This window comes from Passer montanus, unplaced genomic scaffold, assembly GCF_014805655.1.
Source record: "Passer montanus isolate IOZ18808 unplaced genomic scaffold, ASM1480565v1 scaffold528, whole genome shotgun sequence".
NCBI lineage: Eukaryota > Metazoa > Chordata > Aves > Passeriformes > Passeridae > Passer > Passer montanus.
Genome location: NW_024370241.1, coordinates 1 through 16229, shown reverse-complemented (window position 1 = coordinate 16229; position 16229 = coordinate 1). Strand labels below are relative to the sequence as shown.

Below are 16229 nucleotides of genomic sequence, written 5' to 3'. Positions count from 1 at the left end.
GATGATGATGATGATGATGATGGATCAATGGTGATGGATCGATGACGGATCATGGATGGCGATGGATGATGATGATGATGATGATGATGATGATGATGATGATGATGATGATGATGATGGATGATCAATGGTGGAAATCAATGGATCATGGATGATGGAGATGGATGATGGATTCCAACGACGGATGATGATGATGGATCGGTGATGGATTCCGATGATGGAAACGACGATCACGGAAGATCTCCCCACCCTTCCAGGTCTACAAGGAGAAGCTCTACGGCAAGAAGTACGTCTGGTTCCTGATTGGCTGGTACGCCAACAAATGGTTCCGCACGCCGGACCCTTCCATCAACTGCACCGAGGCCGAGATGGCCGAGGCCGTCGAGGGTCACATCACCACCGAGATCGTCATGCTCAACCCCGAGAACACGCGCAGCATCTCCAACATGGTACTGGGAGCACTGGGAGCGCTCAGCCCACCCAACCCTTGGGTCAACATTGAGTCAATGTTGAGTGTTGACCAACCGTTGGGTCAACTTTGAGTGGTCTCCAACCCAATCCTCGGTTCAACCTTGGGTGGTCTCCAACCCAACCATTGGGTCAACTTTGGGTCAACCTTGGGTGGTCTCCAATGCAAATGTTGGGTCAATTTTGGGTGGTCTCCAACCCAACCGTTGGGTCAACTTTGGGTGAACATTGAGTGGTCTACAACCCAACCGTTGGGTCAACTTTGGCTGGTCTCCAACCCAAACCTTGGGTCAACTTTGGGTGGTCTCCAACCCAACCGTTGGGTCAACTTTGGGTGAACATTGAGTGGTCTACAACCCAACCGTTGGGTCAACTTTGGCTGGTCTCCAACCCAAACCTTGGGTCAACTTTGGGTGGTCTCCAACCCAACAACAGGGTCAACTTTGGGTGGTCTCCAACCCGACCATTGGGTCAATCTTAGATGATCTCCAACCCAGCCGTTGGGTCAACTTTGGGTGGTCTCCAGCCCAACCGTTGGGTCAACTTTGGGTGAACGTTGAGTGGTCTCCAACGCAATCCTCGGTTCAACCTTGGGTGCTCTCCAACCCAACCATTGGGTCAACTTTGGGTGGTCTCCAACCCAAACCTTGGGTCAACCTTGACCCAGCAGTTGGGTCAACTTTGGGTGGTCTCCAGACCAACCGTTGGGTCAACTTTGGGTGAACGTTGAGTGGTCTCCAACGCAATCCTCGGTTCAACCTTGGGTGCTCTCCAACCCAACCATTGGGTCAACTTTGGCTGGTCTCCAAACCAGTCATTGGGTCAATTTTGGGTGGTCTCCAACCCAACCGTTGGGTCAACCTTGGGTGGTCTCCAACCCAAACCTTGGGTCAACCTTGCATGGTCTCCAACCCAACCGTTGGGTCAACCTTGGGTGGTCTCCAACCCAAACCTTGGGTCAACCTTGTGTGGTCTCTAACCCAAACCTTGGGTCAACTTTGGGTCAACCTTGGGTGGTCTCAAATGCAAATGTTGGGTCAATTTTGGGTGCTCTCCAACCCAACCACTGGGTCAACTTTGGGTGGTCTCCAATGCAAATGTTGGGTGAACTTTGGGTGCTCTCCAACCCAACCGTTGGGTCAACTTTGGGTGAACGTTGAGTGGTCTACAACCCAACCATTGGGTCAACTTTGGGCGGTCTCCAACCCAACTGTTGGGTCAACCTTGGGTGGTCTCCAACCCAACCGTTGGGCGTTGTCCACCAGACGTCGCAGGAGTTCATCGACAAGCTGGAGAAGAGGCTGGGCAGCAACCCGAAGGAGACCGGCGGCTACCAGGAGGCGCCGCTGGCCTACGACGCCATCTGGGCCTTGGCCTTGGCGCTCAACAAGACGGCCCAAGAGTTGGCCAAGCAAGGCGTGGGGCTGGACGAGTTCAACTACAACAACAAGACCATCACGGACGAGATCTACCGCGCCCTCAACTCCTCGGCCTTCGAGGGCGTCTCGGTGCGTCGCCGGGGCCGCCGGGATCCGGCCATTCACCTTTGGGTGGAGATGGCACCAAAATGTGGGCCCAAAATGAAGATTTGGGTGGAGGTGACATCAAAAGTGTCACCAAAATTCATCCTTGGGTGGAGGTGACATCAAGGAGGGTTCCAGAAGTCAGATTTGGGTGGAGGTGACACCAGATCTTCATTTTGGGTGGAGGTTCCTCAAAAATGTGTCACCAAAATTCATCTTTGGGTGGAGGTGACATCAAGGGGGGTCCCAAAAGTCACCTTTGGGTGGAGGTGACATCAAGGGGGGTCCCAAAAGTCACCTTTGGGTGGAGGTGACATCAAGGGGGGTCCCAAAAGTCACCTTTGGGTGGAGGTGACACCAAATTTTCATTTTGGGTGGAGGTTCCTCACAAATGTGGCCCCAAAATTCATCTTTGGGTTGAGGTGACATCAAGGAGGGTTCCAGAACTCAGATTTGGGTGGAGGTGACACCAAATCTTCATTTTGGGTGGAGGTTCCTCAAAAGAATTCACAAAAATTCACCTTTGGGTGGAGATGGCACCAAAATGTGGCCCCAAAATGAAGATTTGGGTGGAGGTGACATCAAAAGTGTCACCAAAAGTCAGATTTGGGTGGAGGTGACATCAAAAGTGTCACCAAAATTCATCCTTGGGTGGAGGTGACATCAAGGAGGGTTCCAGAAGTCAGATTTGGGTGGAGGTGACACCAGATCTTCATTTTGGGTGGAGGTTCCTCAAAAATGTGTCACCAAAATTCATCTTTGGGTGGAGGTGACATCAAGGGGGGTCCCAAAAGTCACCTTTGGGTGGAGGTGACATCAAGGGGGGTTCCAAAATCAGATTTGGGTGGAGGTGACATCAAAAGTGCCACCAAAATTCATCCTTGGGTGGAGGTGGCCCTGGGGATGTCACCCGCGTGTCCCCAACGCCGTCCCCGTGTCCCCTCCAGGGCCACGTGGTGTTCGACGCCAGCGGCTCCCGCATGGCCTGGACCCTCATCGAGCAGCTCCAAGGTGAGGGGACAGCGGGGGTGTCACCTGTCCTGGGGTCGGTGGAGATGGCACCAAAATGTGGCCCCAAAATGAAGATTTGGGTGGAGGTGACATCAAAAGTGCCACCAAAATTCATCCTTGGGTGGAGGTGGCCCTGGGGATGTCACCCGCGTGTCCCCAACGCCGTCCCCGTGTCCCCTCCAGGGCCACGTGGTGTTCGACGCCAGCGGCTCCCGCATGGCCTGGACCCTCATCGAGCAGCTCCAAGGTGAGGGGACAGCGGGGACAGCGGGGGTGTCACCTGTCCAGGGGTCCCCAAAGTGTCACCTGTCCCTTGTTGCCTGTCCTGGTGTCCCTAAGGTGTCACCTCTCCTGGTGTCACCTGTCCTGGGGTACCCAAAGTGTCACCTGTCCCATCACCTGTGCTGGTGTCACCATTCCCGGTGTCCCCAAAGTGTCACCTGTCCATTGTGACCGGTTCCATTGTCACCTGTCCCGGTGTTCCCAAGGTGTCACCTGTCTGGGTGTCACCTGTCCGGGTGTCACCTGTCCCGGTGTCCCCAAGGTGTCACCTGTCCATTGTCACCTGTCCCGGTGTCCCCAAGGTGTCACCTGTCCATTGTCACCTGTCCCAGTGTCCCCAAGGTGTCACCTGTCCCTTGTCACCTGTCCCAGTGTCCCCAAGGTGTCACCTGTCCATTGTCACCTGTACAAGTGTCATCTGTCCTGGTGTCACCTGTCCCAGTGTCCCTAAGGTGTCACCTGTCCGGGTGTCCCCAAGGTGTCACCTGCCCTGGTGTCCCCAAGGTGTCCCCAAGGTATCCCCAAGGTGTCACCTGTCCCATTGTCCCCTGTCCCAGTGTCATCTATCCCAGTGTCCCCAAGGTGTCACCTGTCCATTGTCACCTGTCCCAGTGTCCCCAAGGTGTCACCTGTCCCTTGTCACCTGTCCCAGTGTCCCCAAGGTGTCACCTGTCCATTGTCACCTGTACAAGTGTCATCTGTCCTGGTGTCACCTGTCCCAGTGTCCCTAAGGTGTCACCTGTCCGGGTGTCCCCAAGGTGTCACCTGCCCTGGTGTCCCCAAGGTGTCCCCAAGGTATCCCCAAGGTGTCACCTGTCCCATTGTCACCTGTCCCAGTGTCATCTATCCCAATGTCCCCAAGGTGTCACCTGTCCATTGTCACCTGTCCCGGTGTCCCCAAGGTGTCACCTGTCCGGGTGTCACCTGTCCCGGTGTCCCCAAGGTGTCACCTGTCCATTGTCACCTGTACAAGTGTCACGTGTCCTGGTGTCACCTGTCCCAGTGTCCCCAAGGTGTCATCTGTCCATTGTCACCTGTCCCGGTGTCACCTGTCCTGGTGTCCCCAAGGTGTCACCTGCCCTGGTGTCACCTGTCCTGGTGTCCCCAAGGTGTCACCTGTGCCGTTGTCACCTGTCTTGGTGTCCCCAAGGCTGTCCCGGTGTCACCTGTCACCTGTCCCTTGTCACCTGTCCCGGTGTCACCTGTCCGGGTGTCACCTGTCACGTGTCCGGTGTCACCTGTGCCGTTGTCCCCTGCAGGCGGGGAGTACCAGAAGATCGGTTACTACGACAGCACCAAGGACAACCTGTCCTGGTACAACAACGACAGATGGATCGGTGAGAAACGGGGCGAAACACGGGGAAATCGGGAAAAACGGGGAAATCGGGGGAAATTGGGGATTAAATGGGGGAAAATTGGGGGGAAATGGGGAAAAATGTGAAAAAATTGGTAAAAAATGGGGGAAAATGAGACAGAAATGGGGAAAAAATTGGGAAAAATTGGGGGAAAATGAGAAATTGGGGGAAAATGGGGGGGAAATTGTGGGAAAAATCAGGAAAAAATGGGGGGAAAATGGGCAAAAAATGGGAAAAAATGAGCAAAAAATTGGGGAAAAATGAGCAAAAAATGGGGAAAAATGAGCAAAAAATGGGGAAAAATGAGCAAAAAATTGGGGGAAAATGGGCAAAAAATGGGGAAAAAATGAGCAAAAAATTGGAAAAAATGAGCTAAAAATTGGGAAAAATGAGCAAAAAATGGGAAAAAGTGAGCAAAAAATGGGGAAAAAAAGTAGGAAAAAAAGGAGAAAAATGCTGAAAATGATGGAAAATCTTTCTGGATGTTCCCAAATTCCTGATTTTTTTTGGGATTTGTCCCAATTTTGTCCCCAGGGGGGTCCCCCCCGGCCGACTACACCAAGGTGATCACGACTTTCCGCTTCCTGTCCCAAAAATTGTTCATTTCCGTGGCGGTGCTGGCGTCGCTGGGCATCGTCCTGGCCGTCGTTTGTCTGGCCTTCAACATCTACAACGGGCACGTCAGGTGGGAAAATCCCAAATTCCCCAAATTCCCCAAAATTCCCAAAATTCCCCAAAATTCCGGGGGTTTTGGAGGTCGGGAGGGGAAAAAAATTGGGGTTTTTTAAGGGTTGGAGGGGGGAAAATAGTGATTTTTAGGGGGTTAAAGTGAAAAAATTGGAGATTTGGGGGGTTAAATTGGAAAAAAATTGGATTTTAAGGGGTTGAAGTGAAAAAATTGAAAAATAGGAAAAAAATGGGGAAAACTTGGGAAAAATGGGGAAAAATTCAGGGAAAAATGGGGGGAAAAGTGGGAAAAGTGGGGAGGAAATGGAGAAAAATGGGGGGAAAAATTCAGGGGAAAATGGGGAAAAATTCTGGGGGAAAATGGGAAAAATTATGGGAAACATGGGAGGAAATTCAGGAAAAATTGGGGGAAAAATTCTGGGAAAAAATTGGGGGAAAATTGGGAAAAATTTAGGGGAAATTGGGGGAAAATGGCAAAAAAGTGGGAAAAATTCTGGGAAAAAAATTAGTGAAATTTGGGGGAAAATTCTGGGAAAAAATCAGGAACAATTCTGGGAAAAATGGGAAAAAAAATCTGGAAATTTGGGGGAAAAATTGGGGAAAATTGGGGGAAAATTCAGGGAAAAATTGGGAAAAATTCTGGGAAAATGGGGGAAATTCAGGGAAAATTGGGGAAAATTCTGGGAAAAATCAGGAAAAATTCTGGGAAAATGGGGAAAAATGGGGAAAATTGGGGGGAAATTGGGGAAAAATTGGGGGAAAAAAATTGGGGGAAAATGGGCAAAAAATTCAGGGAAAAATGGGAAAAATTCTGGGAAAAATTGGGAAAAATCTGGGGAAAATGGGGAAAATTCGGGGAAAAAATGGGAAAAAATTCTGGAAAAAATCAGGAAAAAATCTGGGAAAAATGGGGGAAAATTCTGGAAAAAATCAGGAAAATTTCTGGGAAAAATGGGGGAAAATTGGGGAAAAATTGGGGAAAAATTGGGGAAAAAATTGGGGAAAATGGGCAGAAAATCCAGGGAAAACTGGGGGAAAAGCCACCCTTGCCCACCCTGAGAGTGACGCTGTTGTCGGGGCGCCCCGGGCGCGTGCGGGTGTTGCCGCGTGCGGGTGTTGCAGGTACATCCAGAATTCGCAGCCCTACCTGAACAACATGACGGCCGTGGGTTGTACCCTGGCGCTCGCCGCCGTCTTCCCGCTGGGCCTCGACGGGTACCACATCGGGCCGGGGCTGTTCCCCTTCGTCTGCCAGGTGCGGACGGCAACAGGCGGAGGGACAGGCGGAGGGACAGGCGGAGGAGCGGGGAAATGGGGTGGGAACAGGCGGAGGAACAGGCGGAGGAGTGGGGAAATGGGGTGGGAAAATGGGATGGGAACAGGTGGAGGAACAGGAAAATGGGGTGGGAACAGGCGGAGGGACAGGCGGAGGAGTGGGGAAATGGGCTGGGAACAGGCAGAGGAACAGGCAGAGAAGGGAGGAAATGGGGTGGGAACAGGCGGAGGAACAGGCGGAGGAGTGGGGAAATGGGGAGGGAACAGGCGGAGGAACAGGCGGAGGAACAGGAAAATGGGGTGAGAAAATGGGATGGGAACAGGCGGAGAGGAGGGAAATGGGGTGGGGAAATGGGATGGGAACAGGCGGAGGAACAGGAAAATGGGGTGGGAAAATGGGATGGGAACAGGTGGAGGAACAGGAAAATGGGGTGGGAACAGGCGGAGGGACAGGCGGAGGAGTGGGGAAATGGGCTGGGAACAGGCAGAGGAACAGGCAGAGAAGGGAGGAAATGGGGTGAGAACAGGCGGAGGAACAGGGAAATGGGCTGGGAACAGGCGGAAGGGGGAGAAAATGGGCTGGGAACAGGCGGAAAGGGGAGAAAATGGGCTGGGAACAGGTGGAAAAACAGGCGGAGGAACAGGCAGAGCAATGGGGAAATGGGGTGGGAACAGGCGGAGAGGAGGGGAAATGAGATGGGAACAGGCGGAGGAACAGACGGAGAAGTGGGAAAATGGGCTGGGAACAGGCGGAGGAGCGGGGAAATGGGGTGGGAACAGGCGGAGAAGGGGGGAAATGGGGTGGGAACAGGCAGAGAAACAGGCGGAAAGGGAGAAAATGGGATGGGAACAGGTGGAGGAACAGGCAGAGGAACAGGAAAATGGGATGGGAACAGGCAGAGAGAGGAGGGAAATGGGATGGGAACAGGCGGAGGAACAGGTGGAGAGGAGGGAAATGGGATGGGAACAGGCGGAGAGGAGATAAAATGGAACAGGAGCAAGTGGAGAAACAGGAAAATAAGGTGGGAACAGGCAGAAAGGGGAGGAACAGTCGGGATGGGAAAGGAAGAAATAATCGGGAACAATCATAGGAGGAACAATCGGAGACAGCCGGGGATAGGAAGAACAGGGGAGAAACAGTCGGGAACAGTCGGAAATGCAGCCAGGAACTGGGATAACTGGAATAGGAACAGTTGGAAACAACTGGAGGAGGAACAGTCAGAAAGAATCCAAGGAAGAAAAGTCGGGAAGAAGAGGGAAAACATAATTGGGAACAATTGGAGGAGGAACAGTCGGAATGGGAAGGAAAGGGAAGAAGCAGTCAGGAACAATTGGAGGAAGAACAGTCAGAATGGGAAGGGAAGAAACAGTCGGAAGCAATTAGAACTGTCAGAAATCCAGCCAGGAACAGGGTTAATTGGAATGGGGACAGTCGGGAACAACCGGAACGGGAAGAAACAGTCGGTAACAATGAGAGGAACAACCAGAGCAGAGCCCAGGAAAGGGAAAAACCAGGAAACAACAACAACCAGAGCAGGAACAGTCGACATCACCGTTCCCAGCTGGATTCCGACTGTTGCGGCGTTTTCCGACTGTTGTTTTCAGGCGCGGCTGTGGCTGTTGGGGCTGGGCTTCAGCCTGGCCTACGGCAGCATGTTCACCAAGATCTGGTGGGTGCACACCGTGTTCACCAAGAAGGACGACAAGAAGGACAAGCGGAAGGCGAGAGCTGCCGGGAATTCCCGGGGAAACAGGCGGACGGGGCAGGGCAGGAGGGGTGGTGTTGTTGTTGTTGGGATTTGGGGGTTGGTTTGGGTGGGGTTTTCCATCGGGATCCGGGTTTTCCATCGGGATCCGGGTGTTGTTTCGGGATCTGGGTTTTCCCCTTGGGATCCGGGTGTTCTTTTGGGATCCGGGTGTGGTTTGTTGGGATTTGGTGTTGGGATCCTGGGGTTCCATCTGTTTCCGGGTGTCGTTTTGGGATCTGGGTGTTGTTTTGGGATCCAGGTGTGGTTTTTTTTGGGATTTTGGTGTTGGGATCCGGGTGTTCTATTGAGTTCTGGGTGTTCTTTTGGGATCCGGGTGTTGTTTTGGGATCCAGGTGTGGTTTTTTTTTGGGATTTGGGTGTTGGGATCTGGGTGTTCTATTGAGTTCTGGGTGTCCTTTTGGGATCCGGGTGTTGTTTTGGGATCTGGGTGTTCTCTTGGGATTCGGGTGTTCTTTTGGGATCCGGGTGTGGTTTGTTGGGATCCGGGGGTTCCATTGGGTTCCAGGTGTTCTATCGAGTTCCGGGTGTTCCCTTGGGATCCGGGTGTTCCCTTGGGATCCAGGTGTTAGCAGGAACAGTCGACATCACCGTTCCCAGCTGGATTCCGACTGTTGCGGCGTTTTCCGACTGTTGTTTTCAGGCGCGGCTGTGGCTGTTGGGGCTGGGCTTCAGCCTGGCCTACGGCAGCATGTTCACCAAGATCTGGTGGGTGCACACCGTGTTCACCAAGAAGGACGACAAGAAGGACAAGCGGAAGGCGAGAGCTGCCGGGAATTCCCGGGGAAACAGGCGGACGGGGCAGGGCAGGAGGGGTGGTGTTGTTGTTGTTGGGATTTGGGGGTTGGTTTGGGTGGGGTTTTCCATCGGGATCCGGGTTTTCCATCGGGATCCGGGTGTTCTTTCGGGATCTGGGTTTTCCCCTTGGGATCCGGGTGTTCTTTTGGGATCCGGGTGTGGTTTGTTGGGATTTGGTGTTGGGATCCTGGGGTTCCATCTGTTTCCGGGTGTCGTTTTGGGATCTGGGTGTTGTTTTGGGATCCAGGTGTGGTTTTTTTTTGGGATTTGGGTGTTGGGATCTGGGTGTTCTATTGAGTTCTGGGTGTCCTTTTGGGATCCGGGTGTTGTTTTGGGATCTGGGTGTTCTCTTGGGATTCGGGTGTTCTTTTGGGATCCGGGTGTGGTTTGTTGGGATCCGGGGGTTCCATTGGGTTCCAGGTGTTCTATCGAGTTCCGGGTGTTCCCTTGGGATCCGGGTGTTCCCTTGGGATCCAGGTGTTCCTTTGGGATCCAGGTGTTCCTTTGGGATCCAGGTGTTCCTTTGGGATCCAGGTGTTCCTTTGGGATCCAGGTGTTCCTTTGGGATCCAGGTGTTCCTTTGGGATCCAGGTGTTCCTTTGGGATCCAGGTGTTCCTTTGGGATCCAGGTGTTCCTTTGGGATCCAGGTGTTCCTTTGGGATTTGGGTGACCAATGAAGAAAATTCCCAGTTGGGTGACACCGGAATTCCCAGTTGGGTGACACCGGAATTCCCAGTTGGGTGACACCGGAATTCCCAGTTGGGTGACACCGGAATTCCCAGTTGGGTGACACCGGAATTCCCAGTTGGGTGACACCGGAATTCCCAGTTGGGTGACACCGGAATTCCCAGTTGGGTGACACCGGAATTCCCAGTTGGGTGACACCGGAATTCCCGGTGGGTGACGCCGGCATTCCGGAACTCCCCGCAGAGCCTGGAGCCCTGGAAGCTCTACGCCACCGTGGGGGGCCTGGTGGCCTTCGACGTCGTCACGCTGAGCGTGTGGCAGATCGTGGACCCGCTGCACCGCACCATCGAGGTCTGGGGGCTTCTCCGGGCGGTTCTGGAAGGTTCTCCGGGGGTTTGAGGGAGTTCTTGAGGTGTTTGGGGGGGTTCTGGAAGGTTCTCCGGGGGTTTGAGGGAGTTCTTGAGGTGTTTGGGGAGGTTCTGGAACGTTCTCCAGGGGTTTGAGGGGTTCTGGAAGGTTCTCCAGGTGTTTGGGGGTTCCTCAAGGTGTTTGAGGAGGTTCTGGAAGGTTCTCCAGGTGTTTGAGGGTTCCACAAGGTGTTTGGGGGAGGTTCTGGAAGGTTCTCCAGGTATTTAAGGGATCCTTGAGGTGTTTCAGGGAGTTCTTGAGGTGTTTTGGGGGGTTCTGGAAGGTTCCTTGAGGTGTTAGAGGGATCCTCAATGTGTTTGAGGGGGTTCTGGAAGGTTCTCCAGGTGTTTGGGGGAGTTCTGGAAGGTTCTCCAGGTGTTTGGGGGGTGGTGGAAAGTTCTTGAGGTGTTTGGGGAGGTTCTGGAAGGTTCTTGAGGTGTTTGAGGGTTCCTTGAGGGGTTTGGGGAGGTTCTGGAAGGTTCTCCAGGTGTTTGGGGGGATTCTGGAAAGTTCTCCAGGTTTTTTGAGGGTTCCTCGAGGTGTTTCAGGGGGTTCTGGAAGGTTCTCCAGGGGTTTGAGGAGGTTCTGGAAGGTTCTTGAGGTGTTTCAGGGCGTTCTTGAGGTGTTTTTGTGGGTTCTGGAAGGTTCTCCAGGTGTTTGAGGGGGTTCTGGAAGGTTCTCCAGGTGTTTGAGGGGGTTCTGGAAGGTTCTTGAGGTGTTTGAGGCTTCCCTGAGGTGTTTCAGGGGGTTCTGGAAGGTTCTCCAGGGGTTTGAGGAGGTTCTGGAAGGTTCTTGAGGTGTTTGAGGGTTTCTCAAGGTGTTTGGGGGAGTTCTGGAAGGTTCTTCAGGTGTTTTGGGGTTCTGGAAGGTTCTTCCGACTCCCTCCACCCCAAAAAACCCCAAAAAAGTCCCGAAATCGCCAAATCCGGGCGTTTTCCCCCAGGAATTCACCAAGGAGGAGCCCAAGTCGGACATGGACGTGTCCATCCTGCCCCAGCTCGAGCACTGCAGCTCCACCAAGATGAACACCTGGCTCGGTGAGGGGCCCGGAATTGGGAATCCTGCTGGAAATTTGGGGAATTTGGGCAAATTTGGGGATTTTCAATGGAAATTTGGGGATTTTGGGCAAATTTGGGGGTTTTAGGTGGAAATTTGGATTTTTAGGGGGAATTCTGGGGGATTTTAGGTGGAATTTTTGGTATCTTCAGGTGGAAATTTCGGTATTTTGGGAAATTTCAGGGAAGTTTTTGGGAATTTGTGGTGGGATTTTGGGGGATCCTAAAAATTTGAGGGATTTTTCAGGTGGAATTTTGGGATTTTCAGGTGGAATTTTAGGTGGAAATTTGGGATTTTTAGGTTGAAATTTGCGGGATTTTAGGTGGAATTTTTGGGATTTTCAGGTGAAATATTGGGAAATTTCAGGGAAATTTTGGGGATTTCAGGTGGAATTTTGGGGGATTTTAGGTGGAAATTTTGGGATTTTTTTGGCAAATTTTGGGATTTTCAGGTGGAATTTTGGGAAATTTTTGGGAATTCGAGGTGGGATTTTGGCGGATCCTAAAAATTTGGGGTTTTCAGGTGGAAATTTGGGATTTTCAGGGGGAATTTTGGGGGATTTTAGGGGGAAATTTGGGATTTTCAGGTGGAATTTTGGGAAATTTTTGGGAATTCGAGGTGGGATTTTGGCGGATCCTAAAAATTTGGGGTTTTCAGGTGGAAATTTGGGATTTTCAGGACAAATTTGGGGATTTTAGGTGGAATTTTTGGGATTTTTTGGGCAAATCTGGGGGATTTTCAGGTGGAATTTTGGGGATTTTAGGTGGAATTTTTGGGGATTTTCAGGTGTAAATTTGAGGGTTTTTAGGTCGATTTTTTTGGGATTTTTAGATGGAAATTTGGGGGATTTTAGTTGGAGTTTTGGGGTTTTTCAGGTGGAATTTTGGGGATTTTAGGTGGAATTTTTGGGGATTTTCAGGTGTAAATTTGAGGGTTTTTAGGTCGATTTTTTTGGGATTTTTAGATGGAAATTTGGGGGATTTTAGTTGGAGTTTTGGGGTTTTTCAGGTGGAAATTTGGCGGATTTTGGATGGAATTTTGGGGTTTTTCAGGTGGAATTTTGGGGGATTTATGTGGAATTTTGGGGTTTTTCAGGTGGAATTTTGGGGTTTTTCAGGTGGAATTTTGGGGGATTTTAGGTGGAAATTTTGGGATTTTTTTGGCAAATTTTGGGATTTTCAGGTGGAATTTTGGGAAATTTTTGGGAATTCGAGGTGGGATTTTGGCGGATCCTAAAAATTTGGGGTTTTCAGGTGGAAATTTGGGATTTTCAGGACAAATTTGGGGATTTCAGGTGGAATTTTTGGGATTTTTTGGGCAAATCTGGGGGATTTTCAGGTGGAAATTTGGGGATTTTAGGTGGAATTTTTGGTATTTTCAGGTGTAAATTTGAGGGTTTTTAGGTCGATTTTTTTGGGATTTTTAGATGGAAATTTGGGGGATTTTAGTTGGAGTTTTGGGGTTTTTCAGGTGGAAATTTGGCGGATTTTGGGTGGAATTTTGGGGTTTTTCAGGTGGAATTTTGGGGTTTTTCAGGTGGGAATTTTGGGGGATTTATGTGGAATTTTGGGGTTTTTCAGGTGGAATTTTGGGGTTTTTCAGGTGGAATTTTGGGGGATTTTAGGTGTAATTTTTGGGATTTTCAGGTGCAATTCTGGGTTTTTTTAGGGAAAATTTGGGAGAATTTCAGGTGGAAATTCGGGGGATTTCTGGTGTAAATTTGGGTTTTTCAGGTGGAAATTGGAAGGATTTTATCTCAAATTAAATGAAATTAAATTAAAAAAAAATTCTACTTAATTAAAAACATTTTAAAAATTAAATTTTAAATAATTAATTAATGTTAACTTTTTTTTTTTTCCTTTTTCGGGATTTTTTCCAGGGATTTTTTACGGCTTTAAGGGGCTGCTGCTGCTCTTGGGGATTTTTTTGGCCTACGAGACCAAAAGCGTCTCCACGGAGAAAATCAACGACCACCGGGCCGTGGGCATGGCCATCTACAACGTGGCGGTAACGTCCAGAAAATTCCAGAAAAAATTAAAAAAATTAAAGAAAAATATTAAAAAAAATTATAAAATGAGATGTGGGAGATATAGGAAAAAAAATTCTGAAAAAATTGGGAAAAAAATAAAAAAAATTGGAAAAAAAAAATCAAAATAATTTTTAAAAAATCTCAAAAAGTTTCCAGAAAAATTCTCCAAAAAATCCCCCAAAAATCCCCAAAAAAATTCAAAATAATCTCCAAAAAATTCAAAATATTCAACAAAAAATGCCCAAAAAATTCAAAATATTCTGAAAAAAATGCCCAAAAAGTCAGGAAAAACCCCCCAAAACCACCCCAAAATGTCCCAAAATTCATGAAAAAAATCCCCAAAAATTCCCAAAAATCCCAAAAATTAAAAATAATTTGAATGTTTTAGGTGTTGTGCCTGATCACGGCGCCGGTGACGCTGATCCTGAGCTCGCAGCAGGACGCCGCCTTCGCCTTCGCCTCCCTCGCCGTCGTCTTCTCCTCCTACATCACCCTGGTCGTGCTCTTCGTGCCCAAGGTGGGCCCAAAATTGGGGGAAAAATGGGAAAAAAATTGGGGAAAATTTAGAAAAAAATTGGGGAGAAAATGGGAAAAATTGGGAAAAAAATTGAGGAAAAATTGGGGAAAAATTAGAGTTTATTTTTGGAAATTTTTTGGGAATTGTTTGGAATTGATGAAAATTTCTGAATTTTGGGTGCAAATGCGGCGCCTGATCACGCGCGGGGAGGGAATTGGAGAAAAAATTGAGACTTTTTTTTTAATTTTTGTGAATTTTGTTTTAAATTTTTGAGGAAATTTTTGGAGAAAATTTTGGGGCTTTTTTTCAACTTCTTTGGAATTTGGAGGCCATTTTTTGGTTTTTGGGGTTTTTTTTTAACTTTTTGCAATTTTTGGGGGGTTTTTGGGGGAATTTTGGGGGTAATTTTTTGTGGAATTTTTTGGGGATTTTTTTCAACTTCTTTGGAATTTTGGGGCCATTTTTTGGGTTTTTTTTGTATTTTTTTGTATTTTTTTGTATTTTTTTGTATTTTTTTGCAATTTTTTGGGGGGTTTTTTTTGGGAAATTTTGGGGCTTTTTTTTCCAACTTCTTTGGAATTTTGGGGACAAAATTTGGGGTCTTTTGGGGGTTTTTTTGTATTTTTTTGGAATTTTTTTGCATTTTTTGGGGGGTTTTTTTGGGAAATTTTGGGGCTTTTTTTTCCAACTTCTTTGGAATTTTGGGGACAAAATTTGGGGTCTTTTGGGGGTTTTTTTGTATTTTTTTGGAATTTTTTTGCATTTTTTGGGGGGTTTTTTTGGAAATTTTTTGGAAATTGGGGAATTTCTGGTGGAATTTTGGGGGGATTTTTGGTGGAAATTTTTGGGGCTTTTTGTTCAACTTCTTTGGAATTTTGGGGGCATTTTTGGTTTTTTTTAAATTTTTTTTCTTTTTTCGATTTTTTTTTTTTCTTTTTTGCAATTTTTAGGGGTTTTTTTATTTTTGGGGGGAATTTTTTTTGCGGAATTTTTGGGGCTTTTTGTCCAACTTCTTTGGAATTTTGGGGCCATTTTTGTGGGTTTTTTGGTATTTTTTTGGATTTTTTTCGCAATTTTTTTCGGTTTTTTTTTAATTTTTTTGGAAATTTTTTTTTAATTGTTTGGAATTGATGGAATTGATGAAAATTTCTGAGTTTTGGTGCAGATGCGGCGCCTGATCACGCGCGGCGAGTGGCAGTCGGAGCAGCAGGACACGATGAAGACGGGATCCTCCACCAACAACAACGAGGAGGAGAAGTCGCGGCTGCTGGAGAAGGAGAACCGCGAGCTCGAGAAGATCATCGCCGAGGTGGGCGGAACGTTCCAGAATTCCAGGAAATTTGGGAATTCTGGGACCAAACCCCTTTTTTCCTGGAGTTTTTCCTCCTTTTCCCGGAGTTTTTCCTTTTTTTCCCATTGTTTTTCCTTCTTTTTCTGGTGTTTTTCCTTTTTTTTCTCCTTTTCCTGGTGTTTTTTTCCCATTTTCTTGTGGTTTTTCATCATGGTTTTCCCATTTTCTTGTGGTTTTTCCCATTGTTTTCCCTGTTTCCAGTTGTTTTTCCCATTGTTTTCCCATTTTCCAGTTGTTTTTCCGATTGTTTTCCCCTTTTCCAGCTCTTTTTCCGATCGTTTTCCTCTTTTCCAGTTGTTTTTCCGATTGTTTTCCCCTTTTCCAGCTCTTTTTCCGATTGTTTCCCCCTTTTCTAGTTGTTTTTCCAGTTGTTTTTCCGATTGTTTTCCCCTTTTCCAGCTCTTTTTCCGATCGTTTTCCTCTTTTCCAGTTGTTTTTCCGATTGTTTTTCCCTTTTCCAGTTGTTTTTCCAGCTTTTTCCGATTGTTTTCCCCTTTTCCAGTTGTTTTTCCAGCTCTTTTTCCGATTGTTTTCCCCTTTTCCAGTTGTTTTTCCGATTGTTTTCCCCTTTTCCAGTTGTTTTTCCTGCAGTTTTTCCCTTTTGTCCTGCAGTTTTTCCTTCTTTTTCTGGTGTTTTTCCTATTGTTTTCCCCATTTTCCCCCCATAATTTTCCCTCTTTATTTCCCATAATTTTCTCCATTTCCCCCCATTTCTTCCCCATTTTCTCCCCTCATTTCCCCCATAATTTCCCCCCTAATTTTCCCCCATAATTTCCCAATTTTTCTCCATTTTCCCCTCGTAATTTTCCCCATTTCCCCCATAATTTTCCACATTTTCCCCATAATTTTCCCCCATAATTTCCCCCAAATTTCCCCCATTTTTTTCCCACTTTTCCCCCATAATTTTGCCCATTTTTCCCCTATTTCCCCCTTATTTCCCCCATAATTTTCTCCCCATTTCTCCCACAATTTCCCCCATAATTTTCCCCATTTTCCCCCGTAATTTTTGCCATTT

General features: G+C 48.3%; 1 protein-coding gene across 1 annotated transcript; it reads left to right on the top strand.

Annotated features, from left to right (window-relative positions):
- Positions 1-226: 226 nt before the first annotated feature.
- Positions 227-15303, top strand: GABBR1 (gamma-aminobutyric acid type B receptor subunit 1; the record flags this gene model as incomplete). The annotated part of the gene is made up of 12 exons (XM_039724256.1): positions 227-449; positions 1734-1976; positions 2939-3002; positions 4544-4621; positions 5174-5324; positions 6449-6581; positions 8207-8323; positions 10097-10204; positions 11205-11298; positions 13197-13324; positions 13735-13863; positions 15029-15303. Coding segments are annotated over exons 1-12 (1601 nt in total), but the record flags the coding sequence as incomplete, so codon positions are not given.
- Between the last annotated feature and the right edge of the window lie 926 nt (positions 15304-16229).